The sequence below is a fragment of the Somniosus microcephalus genome, chromosome 13 (genome assembly GCF_052327205.1).
Source record: "Somniosus microcephalus isolate GS21.2 chromosome 13, FLI_Smic_1.0, whole genome shotgun sequence".
NCBI lineage: Eukaryota > Metazoa > Chordata > Chondrichthyes > Squaliformes > Somniosidae > Somniosus > Somniosus microcephalus.
Window position 1 is genome coordinate 605549 of NC_140999.1, and position 15786 is coordinate 621334.

At 54.1% G+C, this 15786-nt stretch overlaps 1 protein-coding gene across 2 annotated transcripts in view; it reads left to right on the forward strand.

The window, feature by feature from the left end:
• LOC147107937 (microtubule-associated serine/threonine-protein kinase 3-like) overlaps positions 1-15786 on the forward strand; it is a 177255-nt gene that overhangs the window by 92476 nt on the left and 68993 nt on the right. For both annotated transcript variants that reach the window (XM_086004302.1, XM_086004303.1), the window contains 3 exons: positions 11800-11932; positions 12481-12646; positions 14999-15100. In XM_086004302.1, coding sequence (XP_085860428.1) covers positions 11800-11932; positions 12481-12646; positions 14999-15100 — 401 coding nt within the window. The remainder of the gene's footprint in view (positions 1-11799; positions 11933-12480; positions 12647-14998; positions 15101-15786) is intronic.

Genomic DNA, 15786 nt, shown 5'->3' on the forward strand with positions numbered 1-15786 from the left:
CTTCTTCACCCCCCACACCAGGCTGAGGGCCTCTCTGTCAATCTGCGCGTAGTTACGCTCGGCTGCAGTTAACGAGCGTGACGCAAAAGCTATCGGCCTCTCTGAACGATCAAGGGATTTATGTGACAGTACCGCTCCAACGCCGTAGGGAGACGCATCATACGCCAGTCTTATCGGTAGTGATGGGTTGTAGTGAGCCAATAGTTTCCTCCCACAGTCCAAAGATGTGCGGGTTAGGTTGATTGGCCATGATAAAAATTGGCCCTTAGTGTTAGGGGGGATTAAATACGTGGGGTTACGGGGTTACAGGGATAGGGCTTGGGTGGGATGGCTGTCAGTGTAGGGACCGGGTGCTAGGGTTTGGATGATCAGCCATGATCTCGTTGAATGGCGGAGCAGGCTCGAAGGGCCAAATGGCCTACTCCTGCTCCTATCTTCTATGTTTCTATGTTAATACTTCTCTTGAAGTGATCAGGCCTTTACACTTCTGAAAGGCCCGCTTACATTCATCGCTCCATTTCCATGCTACTCCAGTTTGTAGCAGGGCGTTCAGTGGGTGCAGAATTGTGGACAAATTCGGCAAAAACTTATGGTAGTAATTCACCAATCCGAGGAATGACCTCAGTTGCGACACATTTTCAGGTGCTGGAGCCTTAACTACCGCTTCAATTTTGTCAGGGGACTTATGTAACCCTTCTTCATCAATCACGTGGCCACAATACGATATTTGTTTCTTAAAAAACTTGCACTTGGGGCGATTGGCTCGTAGCCCATGTTCTCTTAGTCTAGTGAGCACCTGCTCTAGGTTGGCAAGGTGTTCACTGTCATTTTCACCTGTCACTAGGATGTCGTCCAAGTAACACTGAGTCCCCGGAATCCCTTGCAGGACTTGTTCCATCGCTCTTTGCCATATAGCCGGAGCTGATGCAACTCCGAATACCAGTCGATTATATTGGTAAAGACCTTTGTGAGTGTTTATCGTGAGATATTTCCTAGAGGATTCTTCAACCTCCATCTGCAAATATGCTTGCGCTAGGTCAATTTTTGTAAAACGTTTCCCTCCAGATAGTGAGGCGAAAATATCTTCTATCCTCGGAAGAGGATACTGTACTGTGTGAAGGACTGGGTTCACAGTCACCTTGAAGTCCCCACAGATGCGAACCTTCCTTGGCTCCTCAGACTTATTGTTTAACGTTTTCTTCATGACAGGAACGATGGGTGTTGCCCACTCGCTCCAGTCTACCTTAGTTAGCACGCCTGCATTCTCCAGATTCTCCAGCTCTGCCTCGACGGCTGGGCGAATTGCATACGGTACCGGTCTTGCTTTGAAAAACTTGGGAATTGCATTCTCTTCTATTTTTATTGAGGCGGTTACGCCTTTAAGAGTTCCCAGTTCTTGTTGAAATACCTCTTTAGCGTTAGCCAAGACTTTTGACAATCGTCCAGGTGTGACGTCGTCATCCTTTTTACCAGCCACCGTCAGTGCCTGAATGGAGTGCCAGTCTAAACTTATCTTTCTGATCCATTCACGTCCCAATAACGGTGGTCCACCATCTTGCAGTATGTACAGATACAATTTCTGTATTTCCTTGCCGTTGTATTCGACAGGCACCCTTATTTTCCCTCTGGGGTATACTTTCTGCCCCGTATATGTCTTCAAGACAATGGATGCGTCTTTCAAGGGTATGTGTGAGAATAGCCGCTCGTAGTCTCGTCGATTCATGACGGTCAGGGCTGATCCTGTATCCAATTCCATTTTGTCTTGGGACCCTGCTATCGTGAGGGTGACCCAAATGGTTCGGTGATCCTCTTTTGCAATTATGTTGTGTAGTTTGAGACAGCTTAGTCTCTTGTTCCCGGATTCACTGTCGCTCTGCTGGTCTTCGGAACTACTGTCCGTCATCTTTTGTACTTTCCTGTACTTTTCCTTAGTAGTCTTTTTGTTGTCGTTAGTCTTCTTCTCGGACCTGCAAACTCGTGCAATGTGTCCCATCTTTCCGCATTGCCTGCATGTTTTGTCCTTGGACCAGCAGTCCTTCTGGTCATGGGTTGTTCTGCTGCAGCGATAACATTTTTCAAATCCCCGTGTCATTTCATGGGTGCCGTATTCCTGTGGCTTTTGCTGTATTTCTGCAGCTCCCCTTGCTGCTGCTTCGTACGATACTGCCACGCTGAAAGCCTTATCTAGCGTCAGCTCTTTCTCTGAGAGTAACCTCTTCTGGGTTCCTTCACTCAGGAGTCCACAGACAAATTTGTCCCGTAGGGTATCTGCCAGTCCTGCTCCGAACTGGCAGTGTGTTGATAGCTTGCATAGTTCCGTAAGGTAATCAGCATTGCTCTCATCTTTATGCTGATTTCTCTTGTGGAATTTAAATCTTTCTGCTATCAGCAGCGGTGTAGGATTTAGGTGTTCCTGTAGGATATCAACAATTTCGTTAAAACTCTTCGCCATCGGTTTGACTGGAGTGATCAGGTTCCGCAATAGGCCGTATGTTCTTGCGCCCATTAAGTTTAGTAGTACCGATGCCTTTTTCTCATCGGCTACTTTATTTGCCTTGCAATATACTTCGACTCTTTCCACATACGTGGTCCAGTCTTCTATTGCATTATCGAAGGCAGTGATATTGCCAGTCTTCGGCATCTTGGAGATCTAAGATGGCGCCTCCCGCGCTTTGCCTTCTTCCCCGATTGAACAAAATGGCGCCTCCCGCGCTTTGCCTTCTTCCCCGCTGGATTAAGATGGCGCCTCCCGCGCTTTCTGTCTTTTCCGCTGCTGCTAGCGCTGTTGCTGGCATTTTTATGCCTTGATGGCGACGCCCTATGGTCTTCGCGCACTTCCCCCCCGCGCTGCTGCCAACGCCGCTCTCCGCGGTCCCCGTGGCAAACTGCAGCTCCTCGTGGCTTTCTGCGCTTCTAATTTCTTTTATTTTAATTACTGTTCCTGTCGTCAGAGCAGACCCTATGGGACACTTTCCTCCCTCTTCTCGGGTCTGTACGCTGCCCGGCTTCGTAGCACCGGCCGCGCCCTGTGTGCTCCACCCTCTCTCTCTCTCTCCTCTTCCCGACAACGCTGCTCGGCCCCGTTGAAAAGCCACCCGATCGAGCTCTAGCCCACCGCAGCCCAGGAAAGATCAGTGTACTACCTGCCACCAGCCCGATTAGCTGGAACACCATAGACTGGATAACCAAGCCCAGCTCTCGACAGCCTCTCCTGCAAATCTTCGAATTCGATGAATCAGAGGGCATTTGCCCACGGTCGACGCCCGTTTCTTCTGTTTGTTTGTTTTTTCTTTTTGGATTTCTTCCTTCTGGCCTCGACCTCTAACAACTTTGCTTCAGGGATGGATCCCCGTGAGGTGGTGCAGAACTGTAGGTAAGTTCGGATCTGTTCGTCGCCAGTGTAACGTCCGTGTGTAATTGAGACACGGACTGCAGGAGTTGGTTATAACAGGTGTTTACTGAATGGAGACAAAACTGGAACTACTATACAAAGTTACTACACAGGCTTATATACCGGGGTGGTCACTACTGGTACTGCAGTATACAGGGGCTGCAGAATATAGTTCCTTCTTCAAAGTACATACACTACAACCGCCCCACCAGTCTACTCTCAATCATCAGCAAAGTGATGGAAGGTGTCATCGACAGTGCTATCAAGCGGCACTTACTCACCAATAACCTGCTCACTGATGCCCAGTTTGGGTTCCGCCAAGACCACTTGGCTCCCGACCTCATTACAGCCTTGGTCCAAACATGGACAAAGGAGCTGAATTCCAGAGGTGAGGTGAGTGACTGCCCTTGACATCAAGGCAGCATTTGACCGAGTGTGGCATCAACGAACCCTTGTAAAACTCAATTCAATGGGAATCGAGGATAATAGTCTCCACTGGCTGGAGTTATACATGGCACAAAGGAAGATGGTTGTGGTGGTTGAATTCATCATCACAGCCCCAGCACTTTGCTGCAGGAGTTCCTCAGGGCAGTGTCCCAGGCCCAACCTCCTTCAGCTGCTTCATCAATGACCTTCCCTCCATCCTAAGGTCAGAAATGGGGATGTTTGCTGATGACTGCACAGTGTTCAGTGCCATTTACAACTCCTCAGATAATGGAGCAGTCCATGCCCGCATTCAACAAGACCTGGACGACATTCAGGCTTGGGCTGATAAGTGGCAGGTAACATTCGCACCACACAAGTGCCAGGCAATGACTATCTTTAACAAGCGAGAGTCTAACCACTGCCCCTTAACATTCAACGGCATTACCATCGCCGAATCCCCCACCATCAACATCCTGGGGGTCACCATTAACCAGAAACTTAACTGGACCAGTCACATAAATACTGTGGCAACAAGAGCAGGTCAGAGGCTAGGTATTCTGTGGCAAGTGCCTCACCTGACTCCCCAAAGCCTTTCCACCATCTACAAGGCACTAGTCAGGAGTGTGATGGAACACTCTCCACTTGCCCAGATGAGTGCAGCTCCAACAACACTCAAGAAGCTTGACACCATCCAGGACAAAGCAGCCCACTTAATTGGCACCCCATCCACCACCTTAAACATTCACTCCCTCCATCACCGGCATACTGTGGCTGCAGTGTGTACCATCTACAAGATGTACAGCAGCAACTCGCCAAGGCTTCTTTGAGAGCCCCTCCCAAACCCGCGACCTTTACCACCTAGAAGGACAAGGGCAGCAGGCACATGGGAACACCACCACCTCCAGGTTCTCCTCCAAGTCGCACACCATCCTGATTTGGAAATATATCGCCGTTCTTTCATCATTGCTGGGTGAAAATCCTGGAAATCCCTCCCTAACAGCACTGTGGGAGTACCTTCACCACGCGGACTGCAGCGGTTCAAGAAGGCAGCTCACCACCACCTTCCCAACGGCAATTAGGGATGGCCAATAAATGCTGGCTTTGCCAGCAACGCCCACCTTCCATAAAAAAAAAGAATAAATAAATGGTGAACAGCTAGAAACAGTGGATATCCAGAGACTCAGAGGTCCATGTATATAAATCATTAAAATATCATGGACAGGTATAGAAAATATTTTTTTTAAAGGCTAATGGAATGCTGGCCTTTATATCTAGAGGACTAGAATACAAGGGGGTAGAAGTTATGCTAGAGCTATACAAAGCGCTGGTTAGACCACAGCTGGAGTACATAAGAACATAACAACATAAGAAATAAGAGCAGGAGTCGGCCATTCGGCCCCTCGAGCCTGCTCTGCCATTCAATAAGACCATGGCTGATCTTCTACCTCAACTCCACTTTCCTGCACTATTCCCATATCCCTTCATATTCAAAAATCTATTGATCTCAGTCTTGAATATACTCAACGACTGAGCAACCACAGCCCTCTGGGGTAGAGAATTCCAAAGATTCACAACCCTCTGAGTGAAGAAATTTCTCCTAATCTCAGTCTTAAATTGCCGACACCTTATTCTGAGACTGTGACCCCTGGTTCTAGACTCCCCAGCCAGGGGAAACATCCTCCCTGCATCTACCCTGTCAAGCCCTGTAAGAATTGTGTATGTTTCAATGAGATCACCTCTCATTCTTCTAGGCTCTAGAGAATATCGGCCTAGTCTACTCAATCTCTCCTCATAGGACAATCCCCCCATCATAAGAACATAAGAAATAGGAGCAGGAGTAGGCCAATCGGCCCCTCGAGCCTGCTCCGCCATTCAACAAGATCATGGCTGATCTGATCCTAACCGCCAATCCACTATCACAGAACCATCTCCTGAATCTAACAGAATCAGTTTGGTGAACTTTCATTGCACTCCCTCTATGACTTCCTTAGGTAAGGAGACCAAAACTGTACACAATACTCCAGGTGTGGTCTCACCAGGGCCCTATATAATTGCAGTAAGACGTCTTTACTCTTATACTCAAATCCTCTTGTACTAAAGGCCAACATATGACTTGCTTTCCTAATTGCTTGCTGTACCTACATGTTAACTTTCAGTGATTTGTGTACAAGGACACCCAGGTCCCTCTGAACACCAACATTTCCCAATCTCTCACTATTTAAAAATACTCTGCTTTTCTCTTTTTCTACCAAAGTGGATAACTTCACATTCCTCCACATTATATTCCATTTGCCATGTTCTTGCCCGCTCACTTAGCCTGTCTATATCCCCTTGCAGCCTCTTTGCATCCTCCTCACAACTTACATTCCCACCTAGCTTTGTATCATCAGCAAACTTGGATATATTACATTTGGTCCCCTCATCCAAATCATTGATATAAATTGTGAATAGCTGAGGCCCAAGCACTGATCCTTGCGGTACCCCACTAGTTACAGCCTGCCAACCTGAAAATGACCTGTTTATTCTTACTCTCTGTTTTCTGTCCGTTAACCAATCCTCAATCCATGCTAGTATATTACCCCCCATTCCATGAGCCCTAATTTTGTTTAATAACCTCTTGTGTGACAGCCTATCGAATGCCTACTGAAAATCCAAATACACCACATCCACTGGTTCCCCCTCATCTATCCTGCTAGCTGCAACCTCAAAAAACTCTTAAAAGATTTGTCAAACACGATTTCCCTTTCATAAATCCATGTTGACTCTTCCCAATCCTATTATTATTTTCTAAGTGCCCTGTTACCATGTCCTTAATAATAGATTCTAGCATTTTCCCTACTACTGATGTCAGGCTAACTGGTCTGTAGTTCTCCATTTTCTCTCTCCCTCCTTTCTTAAATAGTGGGGTTACATTTGCTGCCTTCCAATCCACGGGTACCGTTCCAGAATCTATGGAATTTTGGAAGATGACAACTAATGCACCCTCTATCTCTATAGCCACCTCTTTTAAAACCCTAGGATGTAGGCCATCAGGTCCAGGGGATTTATCGGCTTTCAGTCCCATTAATTTCTCCAGTACTATTTCCTTACTAATACTAATTTCTTTCAGTTCCTCATTCTCGCTAGAGCCTTGGTTCTCCACTATTTCCTATAAGAATAAAGAGGTCTTACTGCAATTATATAGGGCCCTGGTGAGACCACATCTGGAGTATTGTGTACAGTTTCGATCTCCTTACCTAAGGAAGAATATACTTGCCATAGAGGGCTGCAACAAAGGTTCACCAGACTGGTTCCAGGGATGGGGGGATTGTCCTTTGAGGAGAGATTGAGTAGACTAGGCCTATATTCTCTAGAGTTTAGAAGGATGAGAGGTGCTCTCATTGAAGCATACAAAATTCTTACAGAGCTTGTCAGGGTAGATGCAGGGAGGATGTTTCCCCTGGCTGGGGAGTCTAGAACCAGGGGTCACAGTCTCAGAATAAGGGGTTGGCCATTTAAGACTGAGATGAGAAATTTCTTCACTCAGAGGGTTGTGAATCTTTGGAATTCTCTACCCCAGAGGGCTGTGGGGACTCAATCGTTGAGTATATTTAAGACGGATCAATAATTTTTGGGATATTGTGGGAATCAAGGGATATGGGGATAGTGCAGGAAAGTGGAGTTGAGGTCGATGATCTTATTGAATGGCGGAACAAGCGCGAGGGGCCAAATGGCCGACTCCTCCTATTTCTTATGTTCTCCCAATCCTCAGGCTTACTATTTTTGGTAACATTATAGGCCTCTTCCTTTAATCTAATACTGTCTTTAATTTCCCTTGTTAGCCATGGGTGGACCATTTTTCCCATGGTATTTTTATTCCTTAAGGGAATGTATATTCATTGCGAATTATGAATTATTTCTTTAAATGTTTGCTATGTACTGTGACCAGTTCAGCAGTTCTGGGCTCCACACCTTAGGAAGGATATCTTGGCCTTGGAGGGTTTACCAGAATGATACCCGGACTCCAAGAGTTAAGTTACGAGGAGAGATTATACAAACTAGGGTTGTATTCCCTGGAATTTAGAAGGTTAAGGGGTGATTTGATCTAAGTTTTCAAGGGAACTGATTGGATAGATAGAGAGAAATTATTTCCACTGGTGGGAGAGTCTAGGACTAGAGGATATAGCCTCGAAATTAGAGCCAGACCTTTCAGGAGTGAAGTTAGGAAACACTTATGCACACAAAGGGTGGTAGAAGTTTGGAACTCCCTTCCACAAATGGCAATTGATGCTAGATCAATTGTTAATTTAAAATCTGAGATTGATAGATTTTTGTTAACCAAAGGTATTAAGTGATATGGGGCAAAGGCGGGTATATGGAGTTAGGTCGCAGATCGGCCATGATCTCATTGAATGGCGGAGCAGGCTCAAGGAGCTAAATGGCCTCCTCCTGTTCCTATGTTCCTATATCTCATAGAAACATAGAAGATAGGAGCAGGAGTAAGCCATTCGGCCCCTCGAGCCTGGTCCGCCATTTAATGAGATCATGGCTGATCATCCAAACTCAGTACCCTGTCCCTGCCTTCTCCCCATATCCCTTGATCCCTTTAGCCTTAAGAAATATATCCAACCCCTTCTTGAATATATTAAATGAATTGGCCTCTACTGCCTTCTGTGGTACAGAATTCCACAGGTTCACCACTCTCTGGGTGAAGAAATATCTCCTCATCTCTGTCCTAAATGGCTTACCCCTTATCTTTAGACTGTGACCCCTGGTTCTGGACTCCCCCGCCATCGGGAACATCCTTCCTGCACCTTGTCTGTCTAGTCCTGTTAGAATTTTATAAGTTTCAATGAGATCCCCTCTCATTCTTCTAAACTCCAGCGAGTATAAGCCCAATCGACCCAATCCCTCCTCATACGTCATTCCTGCCATCCCAGGTATCAGTCTGGTGAATCTTCGCTGCACTCCCTCCATGGCAAGAACATCCTTCCTCAGATAAGGCGACCAAAACTGCACACAATACTCAAGGTGTGGTCTCACCAAGGCCCTGTATAACTGCAGTAAGACATCCTTGTTCTTGCACTCAAATCCTCTTGCTACGAAGGCCAACGTACCATTTGCCTTCTTAACCGCCTGCTGCACCTGCATGCTTACCTTCAGCGACTGGTGCACAAGGACACCCAGGTCTCGTTGCACTTCCCCTTCTCCCAATCTATTGCCATTCAGATAATAATCTGCCTTCCTGTTTTTGCTACCAAAGTGGATAACCTCACATTTATCCACATTATACTGCATCTGCCATGCATCTGCCCAATCACCCAACCTGTCCAAATCATACTGGAGTTTCTCGGCATCCTCCTCACAGCACACATGCCCACCCAGCTTTGTGTCATCTGCAAACTTGGAGATATTACATCTAGTTCCCTCGTCTAGATCATTAATATATATTGTGAATAGCCCTCCCTACCCCTCTGTCTTTCTCCCAAACTCTTTCTCACTGTTTCACTTTCTTTTCAATCGTCTTGTTTCTCTGTTTCTCACCCGTTCCATCATTTTTTCCTTTTATCTATTTCTCTCTCTCTCTCTCTCTCTCTCCACCCTGACCAATGGTAGTGGCAGCAGCTACTTACAAAGCTCGTAAATGTGGTCTACTCCTCCCCGCTCGCATCATCCCCGCTCGCGTCATCCCCGCTCGCGTCATCCCCGCTCGCATCATCCTCGCTCGCATCATCCCCGCTCGCATCATCCCCGCTCGCATCATCCTTGCTCGCATCATCCCCGCTCGGGTCATCCCCGCTCGCATCATCCCCGCTCACATCGTCCCCGCTCGCTTCATCCCCGCTCGCATCATCCCCGCTCGGGTCATCCCCGCTCGCATCATCCCCGCTCGCTTCATTCCCGCTCGGGTCATCCCCGCTCGCATCATCCCCGCTCGCACCATCCCCGCTCGGGTCATCCCCACTTGCATCATCCCCGCTCGCTTCATCCCCGCTCGCATCATCCCCGCTCGCATCATCCCCGCTCGCATCATCCCCGCTTGGGTCATCCCCGCTCACATCATCCCCGCTTGGGTCATCCCCGCTCACATCATCCCCGCTCGCTTCATCCCCGCTCGCTTCATCCCCACTCGCATCACCCCCGCTCGCTTCATGCCCGCTCGCTTCATCCCCGCTCGCGTCATCCCCGCTCGCATCATCCCCGCTCGCATCATCCCCGCTTGCTTCAACTCCCCTCGCATCATCCCTGCTTGCTTCAGCCCCGCTCGCATCATCCCCGCTCGGGTCATCCCCGCTCGCATCATCCCCACTTGCTTCAGCTCCGCTCGCATCATCCTCGCTCGGGTCATCCCCGCTCGCATCATCCCCGCTCGCATCATCCCCACTTGCTTCAGCTCCGCTCGCTTCATCCCCGCTCGGGTCATCCCCGCTCGCTTCATCCCCGCTCACTTCGTCCCCGCTCGCATCATCCCCGCTCGCATCATCCCCGCTCGCATCATCCCTGCTCAGGCCATCCCCGCTCGCATCATCCCCCCTCGGGTCATCCCCGCTCACATCATCCCCGCTCGCATCATCCCCGCTCGCATCATCCCCGCTCGCGTCATCCCCGCTCGCGTCATCCCCGCTCGCGTCATCCCCGCTCGGGTCATCCCCGCTCGCATCATCCCCGCTCGGGTCATCCCCGCTCGGGTCATCCACGCTCGGGTCATCCCCGCTCGCATCATCTCCGCTCGGGTCATCCCCGCTTGCATCATCCCCGCTCGCATCATCCCCGCTCACATCATCCCCGTTCGCTTCATCCCCGCTTGCATCATCCCCGCTCAGGTCATCCCCGCTCGCATCATCCCCGCTCGCGTCATCCCCGCTCGTGTCATCCCCGCTCGGGTCATCCCCCGCTCGGGTCATCCCCGCTCGCTTCATCCCCGCTCGCATCATCCCCGCTCGCGTCATCCCCGCTCGCTTCATCCCCGCTCGCTTCATCCCCGCTCGCTTCATCCCCGCTCGGGCCATCCCCGCTCGCGTCATCCCCGCTCGGGTCATCCCCGCTCGGGTCATCCCCGCTCGCTTCATCCCCGCTCACTTCATCCCCGCTCGCTTCATCCCTGCTCGCATCATCCCCGCTCGCATCATCCCCGCTCGGGCCATCCCCGCTCGCATCATCCCCCCTCGGGTCATCCCCGCTCGCATCATCCCCGCTCGCATCATCCCCGCTCACATCATCCTCGCTTGCTTCATCCCCGCTCGCATCATCCCCGCTCGGGTCATCCCCGCTCGCATCATCCCCGCTCGGGTCATCCCCGCTCGCATCATCCCCGATCGGGTCATTCCTGCTCGCATCATCCCCGCTCGCATCATCCCCGCTCGCATCATCCCCGCTCGCTTCATCCCCGCTTGCTTCATCCCCGCTCCGGTCATCCCCACTCGCTTCATCCCCGCTCGCATCATCCCCGCTCGGGTCATCCCCGCTCGCATCATCCCCGCTCGCATCATCCCCGCTCGCTTCAGCCCCGCTCGCTTCATCCCCGCTCGCATCATCCCCGCTCGCATCATCCCCGCTCGCTTCATCCCCGCTCGCTTCATCCCCGCTCGCGTCATCCCCGCTCGCATCATCCCCGCTCGGGTCATCCCTGCTCGCATCATCCTCGCTCGGGTCTTCCCCATCTCACCTGATGCACTTGGAAGTTGAAATGCCGAGTCAACTGGATGGATAAATTTTGTGATGGGGAGAGGTTCTGTGATATTCTAGACATATGCTGTCCATTTCTGCGGACCCCCCACACTGACCCCTCCCCCGAGCTGACCCCCCCACACTGACCCCTCCCCTGAACTGACCCCCCCACACTGACGCCCCCTTCCCCGCCTCCACCACCCCCACGCCCCCCCCCCCCGCCTGTACACAGGGCGATGGCGGGTGCCCTGTTGGCTGGATGTGTTGAGTGTCCTAAGGAGATGTTGCGAAGAGTCGAGTGGTCAGTAAGTGATGACCATTCGCTGTGGTTGCAGCCTGTTGATCACCTCGATGGGTCACATCAAACTGACCGACTTCGGGCTGTCCAGGATCGGACTCATGAACATGACGACCAACCTGTACGAGGATCACATTGAGAAGGACACCCGGGAGTTCATCGATAAACAGGTATGAGAGTGGAGGGGAGGTTCGGAGGGCGCTGGGGGAATGGTGGGCGCTGGAAGGTCAGAGGATGGGGGGATAATGGGAGGGCGGTGGGGAGGGTAGAGGGCGGTGTGGGGGGTCGGGGTTCAGAGGGCGGTGGGAAGGTTGGAGGTCAGTGGGGGGGTTGGAGGTCATTGGGGGGGTTGGAGGTCAGTGGGGGGATTAGAAGGTTGCAGCGTTGAAGGGCAGTGCGGGGGGTTCAGAAGTTGGGAGGGTTGGAGTGCAGGGGGAGTCAGAAAGGAGATTTGAGGGCGATGGGGGGTCAAGTTGGGGGTTTGGAGGTCAGAAAGTGGGGGTGTTGGGGGGCGGGAGACGGAGGAGGGTGGTCAGTATGAGGGCGGTGGGGGTGTCGGAGGGTGGAGGGGTCAGAGGGCAGTGGGGTCAGAGGGGTCTGGTCGGAGGCGGGTTTTTTTTCGGATGCCAGTTACTATGTTGGGGGCGGGGGGGGGGGGGCGGCGCGGGGAGCAGTAAGCTCGGCTCAGTTTGTTGATCAGCTGCTGTGTTTTTCACAGGTTTGTGGGACGCCCGAGTACATCGCACCAGAGGTGATCCTCAGGCAGGGCTATGGCAAACCTGTAGACTGGTGGGCCATGGGGGTCATCCTGTATGAATTCCTTGTTGGTTGTGCTCCGTTCTTTGGGGAGACTCCGGAGGAGCTGTTTGGACAAGTGGTTAGCGGTAAGTTGCACCAGAGAACGAGTCGGGATTTCCAGCACTGCGACGGTCAAAGGCTGCCCCTTGCTGCGAGTGGGGCGAGGGCCGGGGGAGGCAAAGTGGGGCGAGGGCCGGGGGAGGCAAAGTGGGGCGAGGGCCGGGGGAGGCAGAGTGGGGCGAGGGCCGGGGGAGGCAAAGTGGGTGAGGGCCGGGGGAGGCAGAGTGAGGCGAGGGTCGAGGGAGGCAGAGTGGGGCGAGGGCCGAGGGAGGCAGAGTGGGGCGAGGGCCGAGGGAGGCAGAGTGGGGCGAGGGCCAGGGCGAGGGCCGAGGGAGGCAGAGTGGGGCGAGGGCCAGGGGGGAGGCAGAGTGGGGCGAGGGCCGGGGAGGCAGAGTGGGGCGAGGGCCGGGGCGAGGGCCGAGGGAGGCAGAGTGGGGCGAGGGCCGGGGGAGAGGCAGAGTGGGGCGAGGGCCGGGGAGGCAGAGTAGGGCGAGGGCCGGGGGGGAGGCAGAGTGGGGCGAGGGCCGGGGGGGAGGCAGAGTGGGGCGAGGGCCGGGGGAGGCAGAGTGGGGCGAGGGCCGGGGGTGGCAGAGTGGGGCGAGGGCCGGGGGGGAGGCAGAGTGGGGCGAGGGCCGAGGAAGGCAGAGTGGGGCGAGGGCCGGGGCGAGGGCCGAGGGAGGCAGAGTGGGGCGAGGGCCGGGGCGAGGGCTGAGGGAGGCAGAGTGGGGCGAGGGCCGGGGGGGAGGCAGAGTGGGGCGAGGGCCGGGGGAGGCAGAGTGGGGCGAGAGCCGGGGGAGGCAGAGTGGGGCGAGGGCCGGGGGGGGAGGCAGAGTGAGGCGAGGGCCGGGGGGGAGGCAGAGTGAGGCGAGGGTCGAGGGAGGCAGAGTGGGGCGAGGGCCGAGGGAGGCAGAGTGGGGCGAGGGCTGAGGGAGGCAGAGTGGGGCGAGGGCCGGGGGAGGCAGAGTGGGGCGAGGGTCGGGGGGGAGGCAGAGTGGGGCGAGGGCCGAGGGAGGCAGAGTGGGGCGAGGGCCGAGGGAGGCAGAGTGGGGCGAGGGCCGAGGGAGGCAGAGTGGGGCGAGGGCCGGGGGAGGCAGAGTGGGGCGAGGGTCGGGGGAGGCAGAGTGGGGTGAGGGCCGGGGGGGAGGCAGAGTGGGGCGAGGGCCGGGGGAGGCAGAGTGGGGCGAGGGCCGGGGGAGGCAGAGTGGGGCGAGGGCCGGGGGGGAGGCAGAGTGGGGCGAGGGCCGGGGGAGGCAGAGTGGGGCGAGGGCCGGGGGGGAGGCAGAGTGGGGCAAGGGCCGGGGGAGGCAGAGTGGGGCGAGGACCGGGGGAGGCAGAGTGGGGCGAGGGCCGGGGGGGAGGCAGAGTGGGGCGAGGGCCGATGGAGGCAGAGTGGGGCGAGGGCCGGTGGGGGAGGCAGAGTGGGGTGAGGGCCGACGGAGGCAGAGTGGGGCGAGGGCCGGTGGGGGAGGCAGAGTGGGGCGAGGGCCGGTGGGGGAGGCAGAGTGGGGCGAGGGCCGGGGGGGGAGGCAGAGTGGGGCGAGGGCCGGGGGGGGAGGCAGAGTGGGGCGAGGGCTTGCAAACTGCTTCCTGAATCAGTGCAATACTGAGACACACTAAGACATGCTTGCAGGGGGAGTAAAGCATGTGGGAGGGGTGAACGCAGTGGGGGAGGGGTGGTTGGGAGTGGGGGAGCGGGGGTGAACGCAGTGGGGGAGGGGTGGTCGGGAGTGGGGGAGCGGGGTTGAACGCAGTGGTGGAGGTGGTTGGGTGTGGGGGCGTGGAGGAGGGAGCGGAGGTGGTCGGGAGTGGGGGAGCGGGGGAGCGAGTGCAGCCGGGCATTGGGGGGAGGGGAGCGAGTGCAGTGGGGGGAGTAGCAGGGGAGGGAGAGTGTGGGGGAGGGGGAGCGGGCGTGCCAGGAGGGAGGGGGGAGCAGGGGAGGGGTGTGGGCGCAGTTTGTGGTTGGTGGGGGGCGGGCTCCAGCTTCAGATGAAACCATACGAAGATAACAGCCAGGAAAGGTCACTGGTCCAGTGAGCCTGTTCCGTGTTCTAAAGCCAAATGTGTTTTGATCAAACCCACCTGAATCTTCCGGGAGAGGCCAAAAACAGATAAAATCCCAGGCCAATTAGGGGGAAAAATCTGGAAACCTCCTCACCTACCCTTTTAGTCGATGGATCCTAGTCCAGGAGATCCCGTTGACGTTTTACAGGGCCTCTGCCTCTTGTACTCGGTGATCTTCACTCCAGCCACAAGCCTCCAGCCTGCCCCACACGTCCACTAAGAACCACCTCCTGACGTCCTGCCAATATTTCCTTCACCCTGGGCTCGAGATGTACCTGGGACAAAGGGAATTAAATTCAATTGTTGATGTGTTGCAGATGAGATAATCTGGCCAGAAGGAGAGGAGACTCTCCCCCCCGAAGCCCAGGATCTCATCAGCAGGCTGTTAAGGCAGAATCCTCTCGATCGCCTGGGAACAGGTAAGAAACTGTGTCAGAGCAGCTCAAATTGTTTGCCAATTCCTAATGGTGCTGGGTGTTTGTGATGAGGGAATCAAGTACTCTCTCTGACCTTCAAGTTACCCTTGTTTGCCCCTTGACCCCTCTGTCTGACCCTCGAGTGACCCTTGCTTGCTCCTCGACCCCTCTTTCTGACCCCCGAGTGACCCTTGCCTGCCCCTCCACCCCTCTATGACCCTCGAGTGACCCATTGCCTGCTCCTCGACCCCTCTCTGTGACTCTCGAGTGATCCTTGCCTACCTCTTGACCATTGTACAAATGTTGGTGATTTTCCCAAATGTTAACTCCTCCTTGGAGCATTTCACTCCACCCGAGTCCCCACTAGATTCCATCCAGTAATCGGAGATCGCAGCTCTGGCCCTGCTCACCGGGTCTGCGTGGAGAGGGGCTCGGAGGCAGGAATGCTTCCACTGATCCAAGGCTCACTCCACTCTCCAAGGCCAATATATCTTTCCTGAGGTGCGGTGCCCAGAACTGAACCCAGTATCCAGGTGGGGTCTGACCAGAGCTCTGTACAGCTGAAGCATCACTTCCTCCCCTCTGTATTCCAGAGATAAAGACCAACATTCCATTAGCCTTCATAATTAGTTTTTGCACCTGTCCACTAGTTTTTAGTGATTCCTGTACTTGGGCCCCTCGACCTCTCG